Consider the following 25,284-nt stretch of genomic DNA (forward strand, 5'->3'; position numbering starts at 1 on the left):
AACGTATCAGTTGCCCGTTTTTTGTTTGTTTTTTTGAAAGGGTTTTACTGTTTCGCCCAGGCTGGGTTGGAGTGCAATAGCATAATCTTGGCTCACTGCAACCTCTGCCTTCTGGGCTGAAGTGATCCTTCCACCTCAGCCTCCCAAGTAGCTGGTACTACAGGCGCCCGCTGCCACACCCAGCCCAAGCTGTATATTCTTAATGTGTGCTGTTTAGTGTATGTTAATTACGCATCAATAAACTTTTTTTTAAAGTCCTTGCCCTCGTGGAACTTACATTTTATTGGTGATGACATTGACAGTAACAAATATACGTATATCATATGTGTGTATGTATACGTGCCTGTGTATCAGATGTCGCAGAGTCTTGAAGAAAAAGCAATGTGAAGATAGAAAGTGAAGGAGAGGATAGCTGTTTAATATAAGAAGGCAGTCAGGAAAGTCCTCAGTACACGTGGCATTTGAAACAGACTATTTTAAGCTCCCCTGTAATCTTTTGAAAACTGTGTTAAGATAGGTTTCAGTTTGTTAAAGTTACAGGTGATCATTCTCTCATCTAAAAGGACAAGTTTCCCCTAACTTGAAGGCAAATTTAAATTTTTGACATCACAAAGAACCAGGTGAAAAGGATGGGGCAGAGGTGAGCAAACCTGCTCCTAGTGCCCGAGAGAAGCCGATTCCAGCCACAGGAATTTCTTGTGGTTAACTTTTGATTGGAAGGATAAAGACCTATTTTGTGAACATCTGTAGAATAGTAAATCAGAAAAACCCAACCAGAATTCCAGTCTTCCCGTTTCCTGCCAGATAGGGGCAATTACCCCCTTGGTTTTCTAAAAAACAAACAAACAAACAAAAAACAAAATTGTTCCAGCCTCTTGTCACCTCTGGGGTTCCCTGTGCGTGTGCATGTGATATGTGAGGCTGGTGAAGAGAATGCATTTAGCCTGAGAGTCAGAGGGAGGGTTTCTAGCAGTGGAGTGACCTGCTTGCTCATGTCCAGGGATCCAGCAGAGCAGCTAGAAAGAAATATGGTCTGGCACCATGGCAGGCTTCTCCTTACCACTGGTGGAGGAGTTTGTTTCAGTTCAGGGATTAGTCGCCATTACCAGCTGATCAGTGGGACGTAGAGTTGGTTCATCCCCAAAGGAGTGCTTGCTAATCATGAAGACCTTAGAATAGCTGTGTGCTGGGGGCAAACAGAAAGAATTATAAAAAGAGATTAAGAATGCTTTGTAGCATGCACCATAAACTGAAATGTCCTTTATTTTGAAAACCTGCTTTTAATTCTGCTCATCCCACGATTCTTAAAAATATAGTTCTGTCTAGAGAATAATTTAAAGATTTTGCCTTATTATTTAACATAAATTTGGTGACAGAAAGAGTGGGAAAACGCACTGATCTCAAGCCAATTGTGTATTTGTTTCTGTAAAAGTTTTATAAAACATGCTGATTTCTGTCATTCTGTTTGCCATGTTCCTATCCCCGTCAGATCTGTATTCTAAAGCAGCATCCCCTCTTCTGAATGATACTCTGCAGAGCACGCACTCTAACCCTAATGCTCTGGGACTGGGCATCCTGTGCTAGAAGGAACCTGTGGGTTCCACCTATCCCTCAAGGCTAGAGCCCTGAGAAGCAGGAGCCTCGTGTTAGCTCCTTCTCCCTCCCAACTGTGGAGGTTCATAGGGCTGTGGCTCCTGAAACCTCCAGTAGCCTGAGACTTTCCTTCCACCCCTGCCTCCCCCACCCCCATGCCTGCCGCAGGTGCAGCACGAATGAGGTGATTCCTGCCCTGTCAATCCCAGGGGAGCTACTCTTACTCTATTCTGGGTTGTGGTCCCCTTTGAGGATCTGATGAAAGCTGTGGGCAAGATTTTGCGTGTAACTTCAGGGGCTGCCAAGGAACCCTTTTCCAGAGCAGGGCAGGCATCGATGCCCATCTCTTATCAGCAAATTCTTAGCAAAGTACAAAGTTATAGTTCTTTACGAAGGGCAGAGGCAGTACTCTCATCTGTAACCTGGTGATAGCTGTATTATTAAGTTGTATTTTTATTACTACCCTCTTCAGCTAGCACTAGAAAGAGGTTGCCCGAGGAAGAGCCCACAGCCTGGTACACTGCTCCCCATCAATATGGTTTTGCATGTATGTTTGTTATTGGGGAAAAAAACCAGGACAGATTTTTCAATATCACTCTCCCATCCTATTCTGTGGTTTTCCTTTGTTGTTTTTTGTGATCCATTAGATTTTATACAGAACCACCAATTACCCACCGGTTTGTTTAGACTGTTGACTGGGAAGCCAAATATCATGTCCCCTTACACAGTGACTCAGCATTGTAGACTTTTGTGCTGTTCATTTAACTCATGCTCTCTGCTTTTTTCCTAGAAAGGAATTTTCCTGAATTGAAATCAGCTAATAAAACTCTTTTTCTTTCTTTTTACAGCTTGTACCTCCTTTTAAACCTCAAGTAACATCTGAGACAGATACTAGATATTTTGATGAAGAATTTACAGCTCAGACTATTACAATAACACCACCTGAAAAATGTAAGTAAATTTAGAAGGCAACGATAAATTTCTAATATAATTTCTCCAAATGTAATTGAAGAAAACAGTCTTTAAAAAACTCATATTTTCAAGATCAAATTCCACAGTGACTTACTCCATTCTATTTAAGAATATTGAATATTGAATTGAATTTAAGAATATTGAGTTCCCAGTAGAAATGTCAAAAGACAGGTAGTATCAAAAGACTGCAAGAAATGCTTTTCTGGGTAGGACAAATTATATAGAGAGAAATTGTAGATGAAATTACAGACTAGCCCTTCCTTACTATTCTCTAATAGATTCTTTTGACACCAACTGAAAGGATTGTGAAAGAGATTCCCCTCTTTCCTAGACTTCATTCATTCCCACATCACCTTCAGAATTTTGCCAATTCTGGCCTCCTACTTACTTAATAGTTTTAAAATTCATGTAGAGTCACTCCTTTTTACTTAGCTCTCTCTTAAATAGTATTATCTGTGAAGACATAATTTAGTTTGCTAGTTCTTTTGGATACATATAAATTACATATTTATGAAAACTGTGTGTTCATGTACCACTTCAAGTCAATTCATATACATTAGTGTGGCTCACACTTAGAGAAATACCATAAATAAGTGGAGCTGTAATGAGGGAAAAGGTGATCAGACATAATTGATAAACATTTTCATGCTGACAGAGGTCTGTGTGTATCATCATTAACTTAAGAATGTGGATAAGATTGTGTTTTGGGGCAATATTTGGATGGCTGCAAGAATGCTTCAAGTCACACATCTTTTGGTTCACATCGCAGTTTTTCTTTTCTTTTTGATTCCTTTCCTATATGTCTTCTCCTCTCATTCCTTTTTCGGAGGCAGATTCATCAATAGTGCTGATGTGGACTCAGTGTCTGGGAGAGGGGAGATTGGAGGCTAATGCCAAACATGGTCACGGGCAACAGATTCTACTGTCAAGAGGCAAACGAGGGGTCATGTGGGCCAAAAGGTCTTAATCTTGGGACCATGGTCTGGCGACAAGGGGACTGTGAACACCCTGAAAGTGAAGATATAATGATGTGTGTGTGCTTTTCTTTCTTTAGATTCACATAAAGTTAAGGTGCTCCAGGTCCTGAAGTTGGGTCAGCCATAGCCAGAAGCAGGGCTTACCACTTGACCGATGCCCAGGCTAAGTTGTGAAATACCAATACATTGAAGTGAGCTACTCATGGTCTATCCTGTGGTGAGGCAGAGTTTCCACTCAGTCTTGTGCCATTGCTAGAATTTTAGAATCACGAAGAGTCACAGACAATGTTGGAAAACCTGTGGAGTCATGGGCAAGGAGCTCAGGGCTGAGTGGAAATAATGGGCATAGGCCTTGGCCTCTGTCCCCAGCACAGACTGTGGCATTAGAATTGTCCAAAATGCTGGGCAACACCAGTGAGTTTTTGGATCGGCCCATGGGCAGTTCCTGCCATACAGCCTTTGCTAGGCCCTTTCATTTGGATCTAATCCTAACTGTAATCAGACCACATCATTCCTCTGCTGAAAACCTTCCGGTGCCGTCCCATTGCACTCGAAATCCAAACTTGCTCACACTGGTTTGCACAGCACTGACTGATCTGGGCCCTGTCCACCTCTCTGACCTCTTCCTGTTCCATCTTTCCCCACTGTCCCTGGGTTCCAGCCACACCTTGAACATGCCACACGTCACCATGCCTTGGGCTCTGGGGACAGTATTTATGTGTCCATGCCTGGAAAGCTTCTTCCCCAATCTTATTTGGATGGCTCCTTCTTGTCCTTCAGCTCTAAGCTTACATGTCATTCCATCAGAGAACCTTCTTTGACTTCCTAGTCTGAAGAGCATCAGTCTGACAACACTCCCTCTCTCTCTTCATTCTCTACATTGGCACCTTTACTTGCTGGTATTTTTCTGTTTGTTTGGTTAGTGTCTGTTTCCGCCACTAACATGCAGTGGGTTGGAGAGGAAGGATCTAGTTTGTCTCATTCGTTGTTAGCCCAAGCTCCTAGTTAGGTGCCTGGCACAGTGTGCGTATTCAGTAATACTTGTTAGGTGCATGAATACACAGAATATGGTGAGGGCCTAGGAACTTGAGAGTCGGGAGGACACCCAGGCTTGCCTCCGCTCTGAATATCCAAAGCAGATATTGGGGTAGGAAGGTCCTGACAGGCCTCTGTCCTCAGTCTCAGCCTCTTTGAGAAAGTTTCCATTCTTAAATAGAGAATTTGGCATTTGCGCACCTTTAGAGCAAGTAAATGTGTTATTTTGGAAGTCATAGAAATAAGAAGACTCTAAAATGTCAAGCCACGAGTAGATATTTTACTTCAGAAAGCTAAAAGTGAAATCCCAATTTGGGACACGGAGTGAGGTTGAAAAAGCCCAGGACTCAGACCTGGGGAACCTGCCTTGTGTCCTGCCTCTGCCCCTTACAGCTCTGGGCAATGGCTGGTCACTTTGTCCTCTGGAAAAGCGGGGAGCAGGGCTGATAGTTTCTCGGTGGCCTGTTTTTGTCCTCCCGTGTGCCTGAGAAGCCGTCTCTTTAGGAGAGGCACCGAGAGTTCTGCCAATTTGAATCACCCTATTTTCAATTCTGCTCAAGCACCGATTGGCTAGTCCGTAGTGTTACTGTATGCTGTGGGCCAGTCCATTTAGGGGGATGGCAGGCCCAACGCAGCAAGCACCTGGCTGCAGGAGTGGTGTAGTGGAGGGCCGGCGGACAGGGCTGACGAATGCGATGCTCAGAAATGTGAGACCAGAAAGACCAGAGCAAATCAAAATGGATTTGGTTACAAATAAGGTCAATTAGAAACTGTTGAATATGCCTCTTAGCTAGGCAGTCATTTGCTTATGATTGACTTGAATTTCAAAGCCCTAGCTTTCAAGGACCAGAATCTCTTCGAAATTCATCTTACCTGCCTTATTCCTTACTCGACACCCACGGGGCACTTGTCCTGATGAGAATTTGTCATTAGTGTGCATTTTATTTCTCAGTTTCTAGGACTTCTAAAATGAGACTGAAATGTTAGAAGGTGTTAGAAGTCCCCCAGCACAGTTTCTAGAACATAATTTGAACCTAGTTCCTTGGCTTCATTAATCAGCAATATAGAAGCCATCAAGAATGTTTTTCCTGGCATGTCATATTTTACCACTGACAGCAACTCTGTTCTTAAATAACATGTGTTGTTTCAGACATGAATCATGCTGTAAAAGCCCTACAACCTTGGTGTCTTTAAATGATAGTAGGTTCACTTCTAGATTGAGACAGAGATACCTAGGAAGCCTGTACATCGTAGTAACTTTCAAGATGGTTATCAAAATCCACCTGCAAATGTAGGACCACAAAAGTCTGGCTTTTGTCTAGGCGCAGTGGTGCACACCTGTAATCCCAGCACTTTGGGAGGCCAAGGCGGGTGGATCACTTGAGGTCAGGAGGAGTCTGAGACTAGCCTGGCCAACATGGTGAAACCCCCTCTCTACAAAAAAAATACAAAAATTAGCCAGATGTGGTGGTGCATGCCTGTGATTCCAGCTACTCGGGAGGCTGAGGCAGGAGAATCACTTGAACCCGGGAGGCAGAAGCTGCAGTGAGCTGAGATCACAACACTGCCCTCCAGTCTGGGCGACAGAGCAAGACTGTCTTTAAAAAAAAAAAAAAAGGCTGGCTTTTGTGGGTGTCAGAAATGGGATGTAGTCCTGCCCTGCTCCTGGGCCCTGGACAGTACAGAAATGAGAGCCCAGCGGTGTCATCTGTTTCTGACAGGGCACACCACAATTGAGGGGTGGGGAGGGCGCTGTGGACTTAGTGTGTTTTTCCCTATTCAGGACCTCTGTAGCAAGGAAAGTCAGATGAAAGAGCTCAGCAGAGTGTGCGCAGGCAAAGACTAGCATCGACGCATCTGCAGGCACCTCTGTTCAGCAGCCTCTCCGGCTGTCTGTGTGGCTCAGCACAGCACAGTGCTCAGCACGGGGGGCCATGGGGCCCTAGGCTTCCTGTCTTAGGGGAGCCTCAATGGTGGTTAACTGCAGCTTCTGGGTTCTTCTAGGGCAAAGGGGCAGTATTTTTAGTTTGACAGTTCCTGGATACATCCTAGATTCCCTTAAGGGGCAGATAAAATGAGAATCAGTGAAACCTTGAACACTGTAACGGTGATTACATTGAACATAACCTTTTTCTTGCAGCTTTGAATAGTTTAACTGGTAAGAAACGGTTGCAGCTCTCTAACTGCTAACACACAGAGGTTTTGTTGATAAAAGTCCAGGGTAGCACCATTCGTTAGCAATTGTCTTCCCACTTGCCACCTTGCTTGTATAAAACAGAATACAGTTATTGTTTAGAACAGATCAGCAGTTAGAAAGGCAAAATGTTCCATTTTCTACAAACAGCTGCAGTGACATGCCAGATTGTCCTCACTGGCGTTAATAATGGAACAGATTTGGGAATGTGTCATCTTTCGTTATCGCCATTGATGGTCCTCTGCCTTCCTCTTACAGAAAAAGAGGGTTTCTTTGAGATCTGGTCGCTTTTACTGCCATATAATGACATTCGTTAAATGTTCTAAGAAAATCAAGCAACTGATATTCCTTGGATGCAGGGATTCAAGGGATGTCGCGTGTAGAATTGATCATTGTCTTCTTTTTCGAGATAAGTGTTTTTGGAAAACATAGTTCATGTTCATCATCATCACTATTCCCTATGCACAGCCTCTCACAGCAGGAACTAACTTGTGTACATTGACAGGCTCTGACTCAGAGTCAGCTGCCACTTCCGCCAGTTCCCCTCCCACCGCAGCCCCTGCCCAGGCTCTCAGCTCTTTTAGGGCCATGATTAGATGTTCACGCTTCATTGTTACCAAGCCTGACAACAGAAGGGGGCAGGAATGATGGAGGGAGATCATTGGCTTTAAAGAATATCAAGGATTGGGGCCCTCAAGGATATCTGTGAAATTTCCTAGATTCAGAATTGTGATGAATGTGTTACTGAAGTGACAGAATGAAGGCTCTCCCTCAATTCTTAGCTGACACCAGCAAAAGTCCCTCCTCTTCCAAAAGGGTGTCCAGCACCTGCCCCTGTTGAGCATCTGGCTAACCTGGGTGCTGAACCTTGCCGAGCTGGAGTGAGTCCTGGCCATGGCCCCAGGAGCCCAGGCATCTCCTGCCCTTCCTAGCTGAGCAGGACAAGCATCAGGCTCCCCACTGCTGTCCAGAGCCAGCTGCATGTTTGCTGTGCAGAAACACTGAGCAAAATAAAGCTGTTGGTGAGGAAAATTGTTTATTTGAAATGTGATTGGCACATGTCAGAATCTGAACATTAAGGTTTTAGCTGCCTGTATTCTCTAGAGAGATTTTATACTCTGGGGCTCAACCGCGGACACACCATCATTCCCAGCTCCTTCCGTTTTTACTGTAGCTAAAAATACTGCTGAAGGTATTTGATCTAAAAGATGCGTGTGACTTGCTTGGTACAAATATTAACTTTATAAGGAGGTAGAGATTTCCCCAAACCTCAATACCTTCTAGAAATGCTGACTGCAGTTACAGTGGTCTGTTTGCAGGAGAGAGGGCCTCCGAGTTCAGTGTCTTACACACAGCAGGGAGCCACAAATGCTTCTTGATGGATCAGTTCTCACCTGATACAAGGATATCTTTTGGTACATTAGGGGTCAGAAATTTTGGCTAATGCCAGCTTGATCCCATTTCTTAGAATCTTCTGCATTAAGAATGGGATACAGAAAAGAAAAACAGTGTTACAAGAATGGAAGTGTTTATCCTTCAGACAAAGGCAGAGCACCCTCCTCTTGGGGGTGACAGAGTCAGAGCCTCAGTGCAGTGGGATCTGACTTGTATGCTTTCTTTGTTTACACCCACGTCCAGCGGATGCTCCCTGGAGAGGTTAGAATATTAAAAAAAATTGGTAATGTACTTAACTGTTATGGGTTTGAGGACATTGAATTATTTTGCTTGAAGAGAAAAGGGTTGAGTATTGGAAAGATTCACTGATTTCCATTGCAGGACAGCATATGATTAAACAAGCTTAGAGGCGAGCACGGGGCATTTAAAATGGAGCACTTCCCCCAGGAGACTGTGAGGCCAGGGGGCCCTTGGGAACTTTGTTCAGAGTTCTGCGGTCCATGGGCCTGACAGGTGCTCAGCCCAGAGCAGATGCGTGGGAGCGCATGTTGACTGAGTGGCTGACCATGTGGTCACATATAAGGAAGAGCTTCCAACAGCACAGGACTGTCATCACAGGACATTTATGAGAAGAGGGTGCTGGTCATCTGTGATCTTTGAAATACAGGAAACCAGGAAGGCTGACAGGAGGAACACTGTGATTGTAAGCGGCCTGTTTTGATGCCTTTCAAGTCTCTTCCGTTGTTTCCTGATGAGCTAGGACTCAGATGTTGACATCCTTCCCTCTTTTTCTTTCACTTAGTCCGTTCATGCTAAATTTTTATCATAGGGAAATTGGGAAAGGTGAGTTAAGCCAGATGCTAGATGTTGAATGAAATTTCATAGGAAGCTTTATTTTGCAGTTGCACTTAAAGCATCACTTGAAGACATTCGATGATGGATTCTATACAGACCTTGGATGCTGTGGATTTCACTGATTTGCAATTTTGATATATGTGGTTACATGAAATGAAACGTTACTGAAGACTGCTCCTTCTTAAAAACTGCTGTTTCCTTCAATACCATTTTTTTTCACTGTTTCATTGAGTTGAGTCTTGAAATTTTGATGTCTTAGAGATGATTCTATAGTATTATTTCTTCATAGACTATGTATTTATGAAAATCAGATGATCTTTGAAGTATAATTACTGTACAGCTTATTGATAAACACAAGTTTATGGGAGCTCTTGCCTCTGTTCATCTTTCCTATGTTCAGAGTTTAAAAAACATAGACTAGAGATAATGTTCCAAAAAATGAATGTAAAATTAAAATAGATGTTTCCTGCCCACAGATGATGAGGATGGTATGGACTGCATGGACAATGAGAGGCGGCCGCATTTCCCTCAATTTTCCTACTCTGCAAGTGGACGAGAATAAGTCTCTTTCATTCTGCTACTTCACTGTCATCTTCAATTTATTACTGAAAATGATTCCTGGACATCACCAGTCCTAGCTCTTACACATAGCAGGGGCACCTTCCGACATCCCCGACCAGCCAAGGGTCTTCACCCCTCGCCACCTTTCACCCTCATGAAAACACACATACACGCAAATACACTCCAGTTTTTGTTTTTGCATGAAATTGTATCTCAGTCTAAGGTCTCATGCTGTTGCTGCTACTGTCTTACTATTATAGCAACTTTAAGAAGTAATTTTCCAACCTTTGGAAGTCATGAGCCCACCATTGTTCATTTGTGCACCAATTGTCATCTTTTGATCTTTTAGTTTTTCCCTCAGTGAAGGCTAAATGAGATACACTGATTCTAGGTACATTTTTTAACTTTCTAGAAGAGAAAAACTAACTAGATTAAGAAGATTTAGTTTATAAATTCAGAACAAGCAATTGTGGAAGGGTGGTGGCGTGCATATGTAAAGCACATCAGATCCATGTGTGAAGTAGGCATATATCACTAAGCTGTGGCTGGAATTGATTAGGAAGCATTTGGTAGAAGGACTGAACAACTGTTGGGATATATATATAATATATATATGTTAATTCCTGGTGGATACTGTAGAAGAAGCCCATATCACATGTGGATGTCGAGACTTCACGGGCAATCATGAGCAAGTGAACACTGTTCTACCAAGAAATGAAGGCATATGCACAGTCAAGGTCACTTAAAGGGTCTTACGAAACAATTTGCACCAGACAGCATCTTTCCCCTGTGCTTGGAAACCTTTTTTCCTTCTTGACATTTATCACCTCTGATGGCTGAAGAATGTAGACAGGTATAATGATACTGCTTTTCACCAAAATTTCTACACCAAGGTAAACAGGTGTTTGCCTTATTTAATTTTTTACTTTCAGTTCTACGTGAATTAGCTTTTTCTCAGATGTTAAAACTTTGAATGTCCTTTTATGATTTTGTTTATATTGCAGTAGTATTTATTTTTTAGTGATGAGAATTGTATGTCATGTTAGCAAACGCAGCTCCAACTTATATAAAATAGACTTACTGCAGTTACTTTTGACCCATTTGCAAGGATTGTACACACTGATGAGAATCATGCACTTTTTCTCCTCTGTTAAAAAAAATGATAAGGCTCTGAAATGGAATATATTGGTTAGAATTTGGCTTTGGGAGAAGAGATGCTGCCATTTAACCCCTTGGTACTGAAAATGAGAAAATCCCCAAGTATCCATGCCAAGGGGTTAAGAAACAAATAGCTGTTGACGTTTGCTCATTTAAGAATTGAAACGTTATGATGACCTGGCAACAAAAAGTAATGAAGAAAATTGATACCTGAGTGAAGATAAGAAATGATCTTTACTTGGCAAAATGAACACATCTTGAGTATTTAGGAAGTGGGCAGTGAAGGCTAAGAACCTGGTGTGTTCCTTGGGATCATGGTACATTTATCACTGAATTAAGCCATCAGGGAAAAAACAAAAAAAGAGAACACCTCCAGCTTTTCTTTTTCTGTATATACTCATGTCCCTAAATTCCAACATTTCTCACTGAAAGGGGGCATGTATGCAAACCTCATCTTTCTCCTTCATTAATGATGATCTTCAGATTAAACCCTTTGGTGCTAGGAGCTGACAATTTCCAAAGCAGCCTGTGAAGTCCTAGGAGCTGGGGGCTGTTCTTGCGGCAAGCAGAAGGCCATCCCACTCCGTGGAGTGATCATGGAAATGTATTTTAGTTAAACTCTGACAGCTCCCAAATGGAAGACTACAGCATGACGTAGTATTATGATTGCATTGTATGAAAGAGCAAGTGACTTTCTAAGTAGGATGAATCATATTCATATGCAGATGTCTTAGCCTCTTGACGCTGGAAGTGTGGATTTATAGCTATGAAACCACTGCTGGCAGTGGGTGGGCCACTGGGACTGACGGGGGTTAAAGGGCATTTTACTAAGGCAGCTAAGACATATTCAGACATCAACGTTATCCTTATTTTTCATATTTCTACCTGAGTGAAGTTCATCCTTAGTATTGAGTAGGAAGTTACAGTCAATGGTAGTTCATTCTTACTTACACACATAGCTAATCTTTTTTTTTCACTTGGAATTATGTTGAATGTTTTATTTTGACAAAAAAGTAGACAAGAAGGTATGTTCTTTAAGTCGTCTTGCATCCATTATATAAGAAAGAAACAGGTGAGAGGAGGAGCAGAAAGCTGAGACTGGCTGATGTTCAGAGCACTTACTCCTCTAGAGGGAAAGCATGACACCGTACACTAAGCACACAGCTTTTTGTTGTTTTGGTTTTTCCCCCCAAATCTTAAAGTGATTCCCATGACCTTGGCCAAGAACACTTCTTAAAGATTAATGACTGGCACTGACATTGCCCCAGGCGGGCCACTCCTCACACTGGCTCTCAGTCTCCAGCCATGCCTGGGGCTCAGTCACTTCTGTTCCACCCTCTGAGACTCCAGTGGTGTCACACAAGGTGTCTTCTTGGCTTTGATTTTGAGAATCCCCTGTTTTCACTTCCAGATCTGTCAGCTGCCATGGAGGAATAACCAGAAATGTGTGTAGAGGGAGATTTCTAAAACTTCCCTTGTGTTGCCCATAGTTGTAGTTTTGGGTTCTGGCAGGTGGAACACCCTGAAACCTGGAATCATTCTATGAGAATACAGTTCAGACTTTGCAGACTCCAGCCCATACTAACTGTCATGAAGCTTGACTTCTTGTCATAATGCAGCCATCTTGGAGGAAATTGGCCATTTCTGCTTGGATGGTTGGCAGGGTCGCGCTCAGCTTTGCTTTCTACACTAATTACATAGCATTATTCAAGTATTGTTTTCCATTTGCCATCCCTGATTTCCAGCTTCTTAAAGCTGACTGTTCTTGCAGGGGCCACTTGCTTCTCCTAGAGTACAAAAGTAAGGGCCTTCCTTACTAACTGCAGGGTCTCTATATTACACCTCAACGTACACACTTTGCTGCTACTGTTTGTACTGTCTACAGTAGAATTTCCTTATCTTGCTCCTGGTAGTGCATTACAGGCAAGCATGAAATGTAAAGTATTTATTTAAATAAAAAGAAAACCTCTAAATTGGTAATTGAAATACCTCCCTGTAGCTTTATAGTTTGTTTAGTTTATAGTTTGTGACATTTCTTGCTAGTTCTTTCATTAGATCTGCGCAAGATCTAGTCATCTGGTTAAGGATTTTAAGCAGATGCAACTATAAACCCAAGAAACTGTATTACTATTACTGTTGGTCATACTAAACTGTCTATTTCCTCAAGTGTATGACCCACAAGGGTGTGAAATAACCAGGAGAGACTGTCTTTGTACACTGTACATCCTTAGTATTTTTACACATATATGATAGGGATGAACGTGATTTTCCTTCGTACAGACAGCTTAAATAAAGCACTATGTCAATCTGCTACTTCTCTGTTTATTGTTGTTGGATGTGGTTCTGTAATCCCCCCAAATTAAATCTTCTTTACTGAAAACAGATTTTTAATAGCCCCAGCTGGTATTAACCTACCTTGTATAAAACGTGACAGGAAAATACATAAATTCCTTGTAGCTCAAACACACATAGGGGATCATTTTTACTTCAGCGAAATGGCAGTAGTGCGGTTGTGCAAACTTTGATGAAGGGCTGCTTCTGAGGGGAGACGCTGACCTCTCAGCACTGGATTTAGGATGGATGGACTGTGAAGCCAGGGATGAAGGAGGTCTCAGACCTCGGGGACATTCAGACCCTAATCATCTATACAACACATGGTTCGGACCCAGAATCTGAAGGAATGTAGCTTTTCATTAACGTCTTCCTGATAATGTACTGCTCTGCATACTTCCTTTCTTAGAGTGTATTTCTAACATGTCATGGCAAATTAACAAACTTAGACGTGGGTGATGTAGATGGGTAGGATGGCTGGACTGCAGTCTGACTTCACGTTGAATCATTCTGGATGGGGCCTTTTTCTGATTTTACCTCATAAAGCTACTATTGTAGAAACTTGGCTTTGCTCCTGTGACGAAGCCAGACAGAGGAATGGCTTTTGGGACCAGAGTGAGTCAAGCATGTATGTGTATGTCACACGGCCAAATTTGAGGGCATTCTCACATGTGCTCTTCTCTCAAAACCACTGGGGTTGACAGATCCAGGAGGCTAAAATAAAGTGACCTCTATAATTCTTTAAAGGTGCTATTTTTAGAATATTGTATAATTTATTCACAGTATATCTAAAACAGAATTAAGGACAATTAAAATATCTTATGTGACAGCCTTTATGTCTAGCACATTTGATGAAATAAAAAACTTCTGAATCTGAATAGAAGTTCTACTGTTTCAGGCTTGAACCTTTTACATGCTCGAGAGATTCGAATGGTCTCTGTGTGTAGATCATGCCACCGCCTCCAAAGCCTAATCCACATCACTTCTGAGAGGCAAGGCTGAGCATATGGTGACATCAGCTCTGTGTTGAGATGGTGATGAGGATGATGGCTCACTGGCCAGGCAGGGCAGCCGAAGGCCAGGGACCTGTCCTAACTAACTGCAGCCTTGCCTTTAGTGTTTGTCATACTCAGATACAAGATACAACACGGTATGTCCAGTGTCCGTTTTTATTACTTTAAAGCATTTGAGGGCTTAATTGTGTATAGTAGAAATACTATTTTAGACAAATAATTATCTGTGTACAGATATTTGATATACTCTAAGTAAATTTTCTAATTTCACTAAGTACGTTTTTAGGCTCCTCTCAAATACTGCATATTGAAGAAAAAAATCTGACACCACCGAGCCAAAGATGCTTTTTTGTCTGTTTTCGTTGTTTAACAGAATGGAAAGAGTAATACATAGTGCTTCCTGGTGTCTCCTGATTGATTGATTGTGCACAGATTAGGACGATAAATAAAATGGAGTCTGATGGGACATTGATTAAAGGTGAAGGGTGATTGATATATAGATCATGAAAAGAAAAATGAATGGCAGGAAAAAAAGTTTGGTCCTTAATATACTTTGGCCTAGTTAAAATATGTGCCTTTTTGGTGTGTTTTGTTCATCACTACGAGATAAAAAGGAAACATTACAACTCAAGTCTTTCTTTAAAAAGTTCATTTATTGAAAATCATATGTATAACCTAGCATACGAATGAGCAGATTTAAACACATAACTTCAAGCCATTTCTGAAAACATACATACACCAGGAGCTCTGCTCATCTAGAGTCAGACTCCAGCTCCAGCCCGACGGCGTGCGGGGACAGCACCCGCGCTGACGAGGACCAGCCCCACTGCAGGCTGAGGCGGTGTCACCCTGGGAAGGTCGTGGTGCGTTGTGGCATATTAAGTCTAAATCAGATGAATGTAAATATCTCTTTGTAAATCATTTATTTCACTCTGTTCCATCCAGGTCAGCAATCAGATTGTGGCATGCTGGGTAACTGGAAAAAATAATAAAAAGTAAGTTTCAATAGCTCATGTTCTTCAATGTGATTTGTCTTCTCATTTGCTGGTTTAGTCACCTTTTATGATGATGAAAACTGTTGGAGAAAAAAATCTGTTGCTAAAAATGTGGAAATGATATGAAAAGTTTGTGCCTCATCTTGTCCACGGCAAAGCCCTTGTCACATATGAAATAAGGTTAACTGGTTTAATGGGTTAAATTTGAAGACAACCTAGGCTACAGACACTCGTGCCTCCTAAATAAGGACAGTCTGGTTCGTTAGAACATGGCCAGAGAGCCATCTCTTCTGTCTGGGAAAGGACACATTGATTTGTGCCAGAATCTGTTTACTGAAAATTTATCTGACCTTACGGCAGGTAATTCTAGAACAAAAACAGGGTGTAGGCCAAGTGCCCCTAAGAAATTCCTCGTGAAATAATACAAGCTGAAACACCTCCAAATTTGTAGCTGCAATTTATTGTAACCTATACAAAAGTATTTTCACATGGAAACCTCGCATGTGTTGGGAGATGGGATTGGGTGTACTGAGGTCTCTTAGTTTTACACAGATACAAGTGTTCCAAAGCCACTTCATGCAAATCAGGTTGGGGGAGAATCACAAGTTCAGAAAGTATTGAATACTGTTCTTGGCCTCTGCTGCCATGGCTGCCCAATTAGTTTAAACCAGATCAGGAACTAGAGTCAGAAGCCACTGGAAATGGTTCCACTCCACAAAGCATGTCTGGAGCTTCTACTGTGCACTGTGTGGGAAGGTGACTGGGCCACAGTCCTCGCCCTCTAGATTGTGAAGTCCAGAGAAAAGCCAGGATGGTATTTTCCAAATCCCGGTTTCTACGTCACATAAATTGGAACACACTACAGGGCCAGGGGCCCAATCTGGTCCCTCTTTAGTTAGGAACCATCTTCCAAAAAGAGAAGTGGGCCTGCCCCTCCCCAGTGAGGATTTTCCAAGCTGGACTCCAAGGGAGGACTCTGTCAACCTAATTTAAGCCGTCATTACATGGGGATTTCCAAGACAGGACAATGAGTGAAACTGAGTCCGCATTCAAGAGAAATATGTGAGCATCAGCCTGTTGCCTTTGTAAAAAATGAGAAAAAGTAATGTTTACATTTCAAGTAGATTTCCCAGTGTGTGAGAGACCTGAGGACAACTTTTTCTTCAACAGGTCTGTGAGTAGTGGAGTGGTCTCAGCAGGGTAGTTAGTTAGAGTAGGTGGGGGGCCTGGCCCCAAGCTGAATGCAGGTGGGGCTCTGGCAGGAGGCCTCACTCCTCCTAGTAGACCTGCCATCTGATGCACACAGCCCTCCCAGGCCTGTGGAGCCAGGTCGACAATTTCCTGGGCCCACAGGGTGCTTTGTTCTCCAGGCCCTGTCTGAGTGGCCCATGAGGAGTCCACTCCGTGCACTGTGCCCTACAGCCCCGCCATTGCAGAGGGGACTCCCTTCTGTCCTCAGTGAGATACTCACAGCACGGAGACTGCCACCAATGCGATCCGATCATCAAACGCAGGGTTTGCACCAAGCTGACCTGCCCTCCAGGCCAGGTGATCAAACTGACCCAGCACAGTCCTGCTAAATGACTGGTTTGAATGGCCCTCCACCCCTGCTCCATGGATTGGCCACATAAGGCAGGTGGCCTGGTGGCCTTGCTCTTGACACAGTGGCTTCCTAACCTTAGAAATGCTAGGATGACTGAATACAAAAGGGATAAGCATAAATCCCAACAAATTAACACTTCAAAAGAAAAACAACTCAACTCTTGGCTGGGCGCAGTGGCTCACACCTGTAATCCCAGTGCTTTGGGAGGCTGAGGCAATAGGATCGCTTGAGTCCAGGAGTTTGAGACCAGCCTGGGCAACATAGTGAGACCTCATCTCTACAAAAAAATTGTAAAAATTAGCCATGTGTGGTGGTGCACACCTGTAGTCCCAGCAACTCAAAAGGCTGATGGAGGAGGATTGCTATGGGCCAGAATTCAAGGCTGCAGTGACGAATTTTGGGTAGAAAACACACCCACATACACACAGTACAGAATAGGCGTAAAGACCTGAAGTAAAAGAAAAATGTGTTGCAGGATTTTTTGATAAGCTCCAGGAAATAGGCATTTCTCATGATGAGTCTACGTAATGCCTGTGGGCTCCCAGGCTACCTAGCAATTTATCATTATCGGAGCTGTTCCAGAAACAGGTGACTTCCTAATTCCTTGGGCCTGCACGGGGGTGACACAGATGTGCGGGCCTCACCAGGAACCAGTCGAAGTCAGCCTGATTCCTTCCTGCAGCAGATCGGCCATGGCCATCTGCATGGGCTTTGTATTTCCTGCGGTTCAGGTGAGAAGCGCCATATCCATCCCCACTTTACACTGTCGAACTTAACCATTCACTGCGCCATCCCCCGTGCCTACAGCTGTGCCTGACCCATGGTGAGCGTTCAGTCAGTACTGGAGGGCTGGATAATTTATCCTAGGAGGTCACCATTTTGTCGCCTCCATTTGCTGACTCTTCAGTAACACACATTTCTCTGACTGAGACAGAAGCCTTAGTTACAGCCCACATCTGGCTTATCTGCCATTAGGGATATCCACGATGCTTATTTCCAGAAAGTCCTATCATCAACACCACAGTGACCATGGTCTCATTGTCCAGGAGAGAAGAGCATGCGTATGCCAGTGGGACATGAGCCCTCAGCCAGTGTCTCCTGTCCTTCTGCCCTTCCATTTGTCATCATGGCCCTTGCTGTGGCCCTCCTGTGGCTGTCCTGCAGCTTAGAGGGGGCCGACAGGGCACCCTGGCCACTGCTCCCCTGCCGTGCTGTCCACAGGTGGTGGAAACGTGCCCCCATCTGCGGGCACACAGCTGCTAACCCATTTTCTTTGTTCTCATTTTAAATCCTATTGGAGTCTTCTCTCCACAAACCCTGCCTCGTTTATTTCTGAAGTTTGTTAAGTTCTGAGTGTAAGAAATCAGTTGCTCTGGGTGACCTGAACCGTTCCCCAGGCAACCACACTGTGGGGTCCAGCCAGCCTTTGCTGCTGCTTTGTTCCCAAACCAGCCAGAAAGGCCAGAAGTGGCAGCCCAGGGAGATGGTGGCACCCCTCGCCCCTGCTCACGGGAGACCTGCCCGGGCTTTGCACTTCATTCTCTCCATGGGTGGCTCTAGCCCACCCTTCTGAAGGTAACATCCCCTCCCCCCCTGCTATCTGCTCTGCTCACTGGCATGCTGTCTCTGTTTGGCCAAGTCAAAACACGGTCCTGTTCCTTGTGTGCCTGGCAATAAAGCATCCATTTGTAACTGGAGAGGGCAGACCCCTCCCCCCACCTCCATCTGGGGCATTTCAAAGCTGGCCCTGAGTTGACAGAGCTCCAGGGCAGCCCCTGCCTCGCTTGGTGGCTCACCTCCCGCCTCCGCCTCGTGTTCTGGGCACCAGGGCTAGGGCTCGGCAGCTGTTGCAGCCAGGCCCAGCTCCGCCCGCACCCGCTTGGGTACCTGCCCCCATCCACACATCCTGTGGCCTGAGAAGTTCATTTCCCTGCCCAGCCACTTCCCAATTCCATTCACTTCATTTCTCTGGGCCTTATTTTTCTATCTGTACAAAATGGTTATTTATCTCAAACGGCCCTTTCAAGCCCACAATGATCTCAGCACTAATCCTGTTGGTTTCATAATCATCTGTGCTGGGCTCTGGGTAATATGAGGCACTTCCTTTTAAAGGGAAGCTGGATCTTTTTTCTTTTTCTCTGCCAGAAATCAAGTGACATGGGAGCTAACGCATGTCTCTGAAGCGACGCAGAGCTGAGATTCGAACCCAGGCAGTTTGACCTCAAAGTCCAGACTCTCCCATGCAAGGCTCTCCTGCTTGCTCTGGCAGATGAGGGGCAGCCAATTTGATATCTACAGAATTAAGCTGCCAAATTGGGAAGGCAACCTGGATGGAATAAGCCACGTGAGCTCTGGCTTGCCACCAACGCACTGAGGAGAGAGGTGTCCTCAGCATGCTGGGCAGAAGTTGTGGAAACACGGCTTTGGAGCAGGACCGCCCACCTGTTAGAAGGGAGCACTCCTCTACAGAGCCGAGGGGCAGTCGGCCACCTTCAGGCCCCTGCGGCCCTGCTGTCCCCAGCACGGTGACTGAAGTTCTCGCTGAGGGGCCTCATGCCTTCCGGGTCAGGCCTTTCCAGGAACCTGGCTCTGCCAGCTGCAAAGCAGGCAGGAGCTCACGGTTAAGGCCATCGCCGGGCAGCGGCCATTCTTCCCTCCTGGCTGCCCGGCTGGGCCTCTGACAACAGCAGCCACACAGCAGTCAGAGTTCAAAGCCCTCCTTCCCTTCCACTGCAGGGCTTGGCTTTGCTGCTTCTGGGCTCCGAGAAAGGAATGGGGCCGTAGAAACCAGAGAAATGGAAAGGTATCCACAGAGAAGGCCGCCTTGCACACATGAGGTGGGACTTTCCGTAAGAGAGCATCTCGGGCTGGACTTGGCGGGGAGAGGGAGGCAGCCCCACACAGGCCAGGGAGGCCCCAGCACACATGAGGCCGGGGTGGAGGCCCTGGCTCTGCAGTGCCGCCTGTCCTCCCCAGGGCACACCCAAGCCCAAGGGTTCCTTCCCAACTGTGGGGTCTGAGTTTGTCATCTTCCAGCTTTCTCAAGTCCCCTGAGTCACGAGAACTTCCTCTACGCACAGGCAGGTCTGTGTTTTATATGAACCATGTTTCCATGGTAAATAGATTTTAAGAATTCCCAAAGGACAGACAGTGTCACCAACAGCAGAGAGTGGAGCCTCTGGCTGCCTCATGTTTGAAAGTGTTAAAAATAAAGACAACACTGACATTTGGGGTTGTAATGTGACGGAATTACAGTCTTTTAAAGGCAAGAACCACTTATCTACACTACATGTAATATTCAGTGTTTTGTTCACTTGTCTAATTGGATTAAAATATTTAGCTCCCTTTAAAATCTTGATTGTGAATTTATATTGTGAAATGTAATGTCTGACTCAGGAAGCAATAAGTAGAGCGAATGTATCTGAAGGAATATAAAATTCAATTGACTTTTCTCCCATGATTCTTATTCTGAAAGTACTCACTCTTGGACAAAGTGAACTGTTAACGGAAGAGCAAGTCTGTCTAAAATGAAGCCCTATGTGCTTTTCAATATTAATTATACACAGGGTGCTCAGTCAAAAAACAAAAAGTTTAACTGTCTGCTGTTGGAGGTGTTTGGGGAAGTTTCTCCGAAGGTCGCGAGATGCTTATGTTAGACATGCAGCACCCGGGGTCTCGTGTCATTCTTTAAAAACACTCAGGCAGCAGGGAGTTAATGACATTTTAGCTGCATATGTTCGAGTTTATTTAAAAAAATATGCAAGTCACTTTGGTTGACAGTGTCTTGTACACAGTTTTGAAAGAATCAGGGCAAACTTTAACAGAGTCAGTTTTTATTTGAGAAATATTTTCTGGGAATGTATCAGTGTTTATTTTTGAGACTGACAATTCGGGTGAAAATCAGGATAAAAACAAAAAAACAACAATTTGGTTGAAATCAAATTGTTTGTTTTCATCTATTTAGAATTCTTTCCAAAAAATCTTGGTTCAGGAGGAGGCTCTTTAATTTATTTTATTCAATGTATTTGCTATTCTATTCAAGCACCATCTGTCTTACAGGTAGCTAACTTTGTGGTGGCTCCTAAGTCAGCTGGGCGAGGCCCCCAGGGCTCCTGGAAGGACCACAGTAAATTAGGTGACACCTCCAAGGCCTAACATGGGCAGCCTGCAACAGCTCCGCCTTGCAGCCAGGCCTCCCAAAGCAGGGAGTCTTGCTCCCCCAGAGCTGTCCCTTTTCTAGAGCCTCCCTTCTCCTTTTGCTTCCAGTCGCAAGGGGCCTTTCCTGCCTTCAGCATCTTCTGTGTCTCTGTGTCCCCTGCTTGTTTTCAGCTCTCTTCTATGAGTCCTTTGGTATAATGAGATAATGTCGATGATCTTGAATATAATCACATATGGCTGCTGGATCCATGCACAAGTTTAAATCAAATTAGAAAGTAAATTCACTGCCAAGAATGCTTAAAAGTCATAGGGCCAACTGATTAACCACTGACAAGTCAGTTTCCGACTCTGTTTTCTAAACTGTAAGTGATTCATATGAGGGGACTAAAAGGGAATCACTCCCCAGATTGAACACTGCAGACAGAACCAAGCAGCCTGCTCAGGATACAACGGCTACCAGAAAATGCAAGTCAGCCGAAACCGTATTCATTACCAAATAAGCAAGCAGACACAGAGATCATCCTGATGGTTGAGACCATCCTCTAAGTGGACAGACAATTTCTGTTTTCTGCTATCCCAGATGCCATTCCCCTCCAGACTCATGTTTCCTCACCAGCCGGCTCCAACCTTCCTAGCCAGATGTTAGAGCCCCCAGGCTCTGGGTCGCAGACCCCTGACCCTGCTCCAAGCTGTCAGGCCCTGCCCAAACTCCCCCGAGACCCACTGCCCTCACCCCGAATCCCCCTCCCCCCACCCCCACCACCAAGGTTGCAGCCTCCCCCAGCCAGGGCCTGCCTCTCAAGAAAAGGCTAGAGTGTGACTACCCAGCTCAGGCTCAAACAAAAGACAGGCCAGGGTGTGTGTCTGGAGGCCCTGCCCCTCTCGGAATACAGCGTGTGGGGAACTGAGTCTAGGCAAAGCGGGGCTAGTGCTTCAGTGTCTGTTTCTCCACAGGGACAAGTAAGAGCCATTTCATGACATTTAAAAGCCATTTTCTTGAAGTTGTTTCCCCCAGGTGAGGCAGGAGATCAGTAATGCCATTATTTGTAGTCACCCTAAACTAAGAACAAGCCAAGAGGCTGGGCAAAGTGGCTCACGCCTGTAATGCCAGCACTTTGGGAGGCCAAGGTGGGCAGATCACCTGAGGTCAGGAGTTCGAGACCAGCCTGGCCTACATGGAGAAACCCAGTCTCTGCTAAAAATACAAAATTAGCCAGGCATGGCGGCAGGCACCTGTAATCCCAGCTACTTGGGAGGCTGAGGCAGGAGAATTGCTTGAACCCAGGAGGCAGAGGTTGCAGTGAGCCAAGACCATGCCATTGTACTCCAGCCTGGGCAACAAGAACAAAACTCATCTCAAAAAAAAAAAAAAAAAGAAAGAAAGAAACACAGCTGGGCGCAGTGGCTCACACCTGTAATCCCAGCACTTTAGGAGGCTAAGGTGGGCAGATCATTTGAGGTCAGGAGTTCGAGACCAGACTGGCCAACATGGTGAAACCCTGTTTCTATTAAAAATACAAAAAAAATTAGCTGGGTGTGGTGGTGGGTGCCTGTAATCCCAGCTACTTGGGAGCCTGAGGCAGGAGAATCACTTGAAGCCGGGAGGCGGAGGTTGCAGTGAGCAGAGATTGCACCACTGCACTCTAGTCCGGGTGACGGAGCAAGACTCCGTCTCGAAAAAAAGCCAAGAAATGAGCCGAGAGCTTGAGCCAGTGCCTTGAGCCCTGCCCACCGCAGACAGCACTGGGGAGCGGGGAGGATGGGGGTTCTCGTGGCCAAAAGCATCCATGTGGCAGCTACCACTACCAGGGGCTCCCTCTGCCAGCCATGTTGTTGTGAGTGTTTCAGAATTCAAGCAGAAACAATTTAGAATAATGAAGCCTGCTAACAGGCTAGACACTTCCTGTCGGAGGCCACAGGCCAGCCTGAGCCCCACCATGGGGCAGCAGGGCTCAGGACCCAGGACAGGGAGTGAAGGAAAGGGGGTGGACTTTGCTTTGGAACCGCTGCCCAACCCATTCTCTTCTGGGTGTTAAGTGGACAGAGATGATTAGAGTTTGACATGCAAAATTAAGTTAAGCTTAACTCATCCAGGCTGAGAAAATGGAAGCCTTTAGTTAAACCATCTCTAACCTGGACATGAGGGCAGCTCTAACCCTCAGCTGCCCAAGATCTGGACCCACAGGCCACTCCAGGAAAACAGAGAGGGTGGCTGAGCACTCTGGAACCCTCAGGCGGCACCTCCTCCAAAATACCTGCTCCAACCCACAGCAGCCTCGCCCACATCACGGCTCAGCAGAAGCCTAACTCACAAGCTGATTCCATGACAAGAAGGCATCGCAGAGGCTGAAGCCCACTGACAGCCCCTACCTAGAGGTGAAGGCCAGGCTTAGCCAGAAAAAGCGGGCTCTGGGTTTAGATATTCAGCAGAGAGCTTGCAAACCTGGATCCCTGCCTCCTCTCTGACCACTAGTATTTGCAACTGAAAGCCAACATTCCCTCTACCAAATTTCTTTTGTCATGTTCATATTAAAATAACTCCAAGTGTAATATTTGAATCTGAAAGGCCGCTTTAGAGATGAGCCAGATGGGCCAGTATCAGATAGCACAGGATGGGCAAATCATTGCTGTTGCTTCAGGCAAAAGAAGAAAGACCTGCTAGTTTTTCTGAGGATTTTTTGAGGTTTGGGGTTTTTTTAATGCGTTTTGTGAAAATTTTGCAACTCATTTGGCAATAACCAGATTTTTAAAGCCCTGGAAGAGGCTTCTAAGCATCGGTGATCCATGTTAAGATCTAAGTGTGCTGTAAAGCAGGCAGATGGGGAGTTAAAAGGCAAAGCCCACGTTCTCCTGATCTAGTCCAGAGCCCAAAGGAAGCTGCCGTGTGCTCCAGCTTCCACGGAAGACTCGCCACAACCTGAGGTCCGACCGAGTTCTTGGCTTTAGACGCCAAAGATTCACTCATGCCAGGAGTCACGGTCCCTCCCTCCTATGTGACGAGAGCCCAGTCACCTGCCAGGAGACCTAGTGGACCCAGTGGTCCTGATCTTTGGCTAGCCAGGCCTAAAGCAGGTGCTGCTGGGGCCCTCCCTGGACACCTGCCCACAGGGCTGGGTTCTGGACTGGGTCTGGTGGAGGATGAGGGGGTCATCCTGAAAGCAAAGGGGAGGGGAGTGGCACTGGTCCCACAGCTGCTGCTCTGCAGGCCTCTCTGCCTTCCCTGAACTTCTCCCAGGACCCTCTGAAGATGAGGGAGAAAGGAAACACCCTCACAGGTCCTCAGCCTGTGTGCCCAAGGGCCTGTGGGGCATCCTGCCTGCACTCAGCACGCCCAGTAGCCCGTGAAGCCAGGCGTGCACCACGCCCACCGTGCGGAAGAGAAACTGAGCCTGGAAAAAGGCTTAAGTTACTTGTCTGAAGCGGGGGTGGGGCCTTCAGCACAGTGACACAGCCTGGAATAATTGTTTATTCTTTCCAGCTCCAAATACTTTGAAGGTTTTCAAAATGTACTGTCCTCCAGAATCATCCCAACAGCTTGGCAAAATTCAGGTTCCAGGGCCCTGCCATGGAGCGTGCCAGGTGAGGCCTCCCCTCCTAGATTAGCTGTGGCAGTGCGGCTGTGGCTCCGACTTGCTCATTTACTATCTGTGAACACGTTTTGCAGAGGGATTTTGGACCGAGTGGGAAAAGTCAGTATTTACAGGTTCCTTGAACACAGGGTCATTTTGTAAGGAGAATGAGACTCTCTTCGTTTTCATTTCCAGATGCATTTTTCATATTAATCATTCCAAGCACTTACTGCCCGAAGTCCCCAGGGCACCCACAGAGCACCTGGGTGCAATCCTAATTAAAGGCGGAGGCCTTGGTCAGCCCATGGACCACCTCATTATCCTAACAAACTGCTTGATGGGGCAAAATGCACAGCCTCTCCGACAGGAAGAGAAGCGATTTAGAAAACAAGAGGTTTCATACTGCGTTCCAAACTCACCGGGACACTTTCCTTCCTCCCTTTTCCCTGCTGGTGGCCCCGGATGTAACCTGAATGGGGAAAGCCTCAGCTGTGGAGTCAGGCTCAGCTTCCATTTGCGGTGCCCCTACTTGCCAGCTGTAACGCTTGTCTGGGCCTCAGTTTCCCTATCTAAAACATGGAGACAATAAAGTCAGCATCGCCTGCTTCTTCAAGGGTGAAGGGAATTAATGCATATTCTGCGTGTAACACTGCCAGGTGCTCTGCAAGCACTCAAGATATTAGCCCAGTAATCAGTCAGCTAATTTAGGACGAGATGCCTGTATTCCATTGAAGACGACTTTGCTAATTGGGAACACCTCTTTCCTCAACCAATTCAAACCATACACGACCTTCAGAGGCAGCTCAAGGCCATCCCCCGCCAAAAAGCCTGTTCTGCCGCCCACGGCCGTCCTCCCGCTTCTCCGTGCTCTCGCA

The 25,284-nt window shown here is 45.5% G+C and overlaps 2 protein-coding genes across 11 annotated transcripts in view; one reads left to right on the forward strand and one right to left on the reverse strand.

The window, feature by feature from the left end:
* AKT3 (AKT serine/threonine kinase 3) overlaps window positions 1–15,095 on the forward strand; it is a 356,898-nt gene extending 341,803 nt beyond the window's left edge. For 3 of the 4 annotated variants that reach the window (XM_030812590.1, XM_030812592.1, XM_030812591.1), the window contains 2 exons: window positions 2,442–2,544; window positions 9,498–10,930. In XM_030812590.1, coding sequence (XP_030668450.1) covers window positions 2,442–2,544; window positions 9,498–9,583 — 189 coding nt within the window. In that variant the 3' untranslated portion in view covers window positions 9,584–10,930. Of the gene's footprint in view, window positions 1–2,441; window positions 2,545–9,497 lie in introns of all 4 variants that reach the window. The other variant, XM_030812589.1, reaches the window with a different exon arrangement.
* The window catches only part of SDCCAG8 (serologically defined colon cancer antigen 8), a 275,423-nt gene continuing 250,311 nt past the window's right edge, over window positions 173–25,284 (reverse strand). For 4 of the 7 annotated variants that reach the window (XM_030812583.1, XM_030812584.1, XM_030812582.1 and 1 more), the window contains one exon: window positions 173–2,379. In XM_030812583.1, coding sequence (XP_030668443.1) covers window positions 2,326–2,379 — 54 coding nt within the window. In that variant the 3' untranslated portion in view covers window positions 173–2,325. Of the gene's footprint in view, window positions 2,380–14,718; window positions 15,061–25,284 lie in introns of those variants that run through there. The other 3 variants (XM_030812585.1, XM_003267326.4, XM_030812587.1) reach the window with 1 other exon arrangement.

The sequence above is a fragment of the Nomascus leucogenys genome, chromosome 5, assembly GCF_006542625.1.
Source record: "Nomascus leucogenys isolate Asia chromosome 5, Asia_NLE_v1, whole genome shotgun sequence".
Taxonomy (NCBI): domain Eukaryota; kingdom Metazoa; phylum Chordata; class Mammalia; order Primates; family Hylobatidae; genus Nomascus; species Nomascus leucogenys.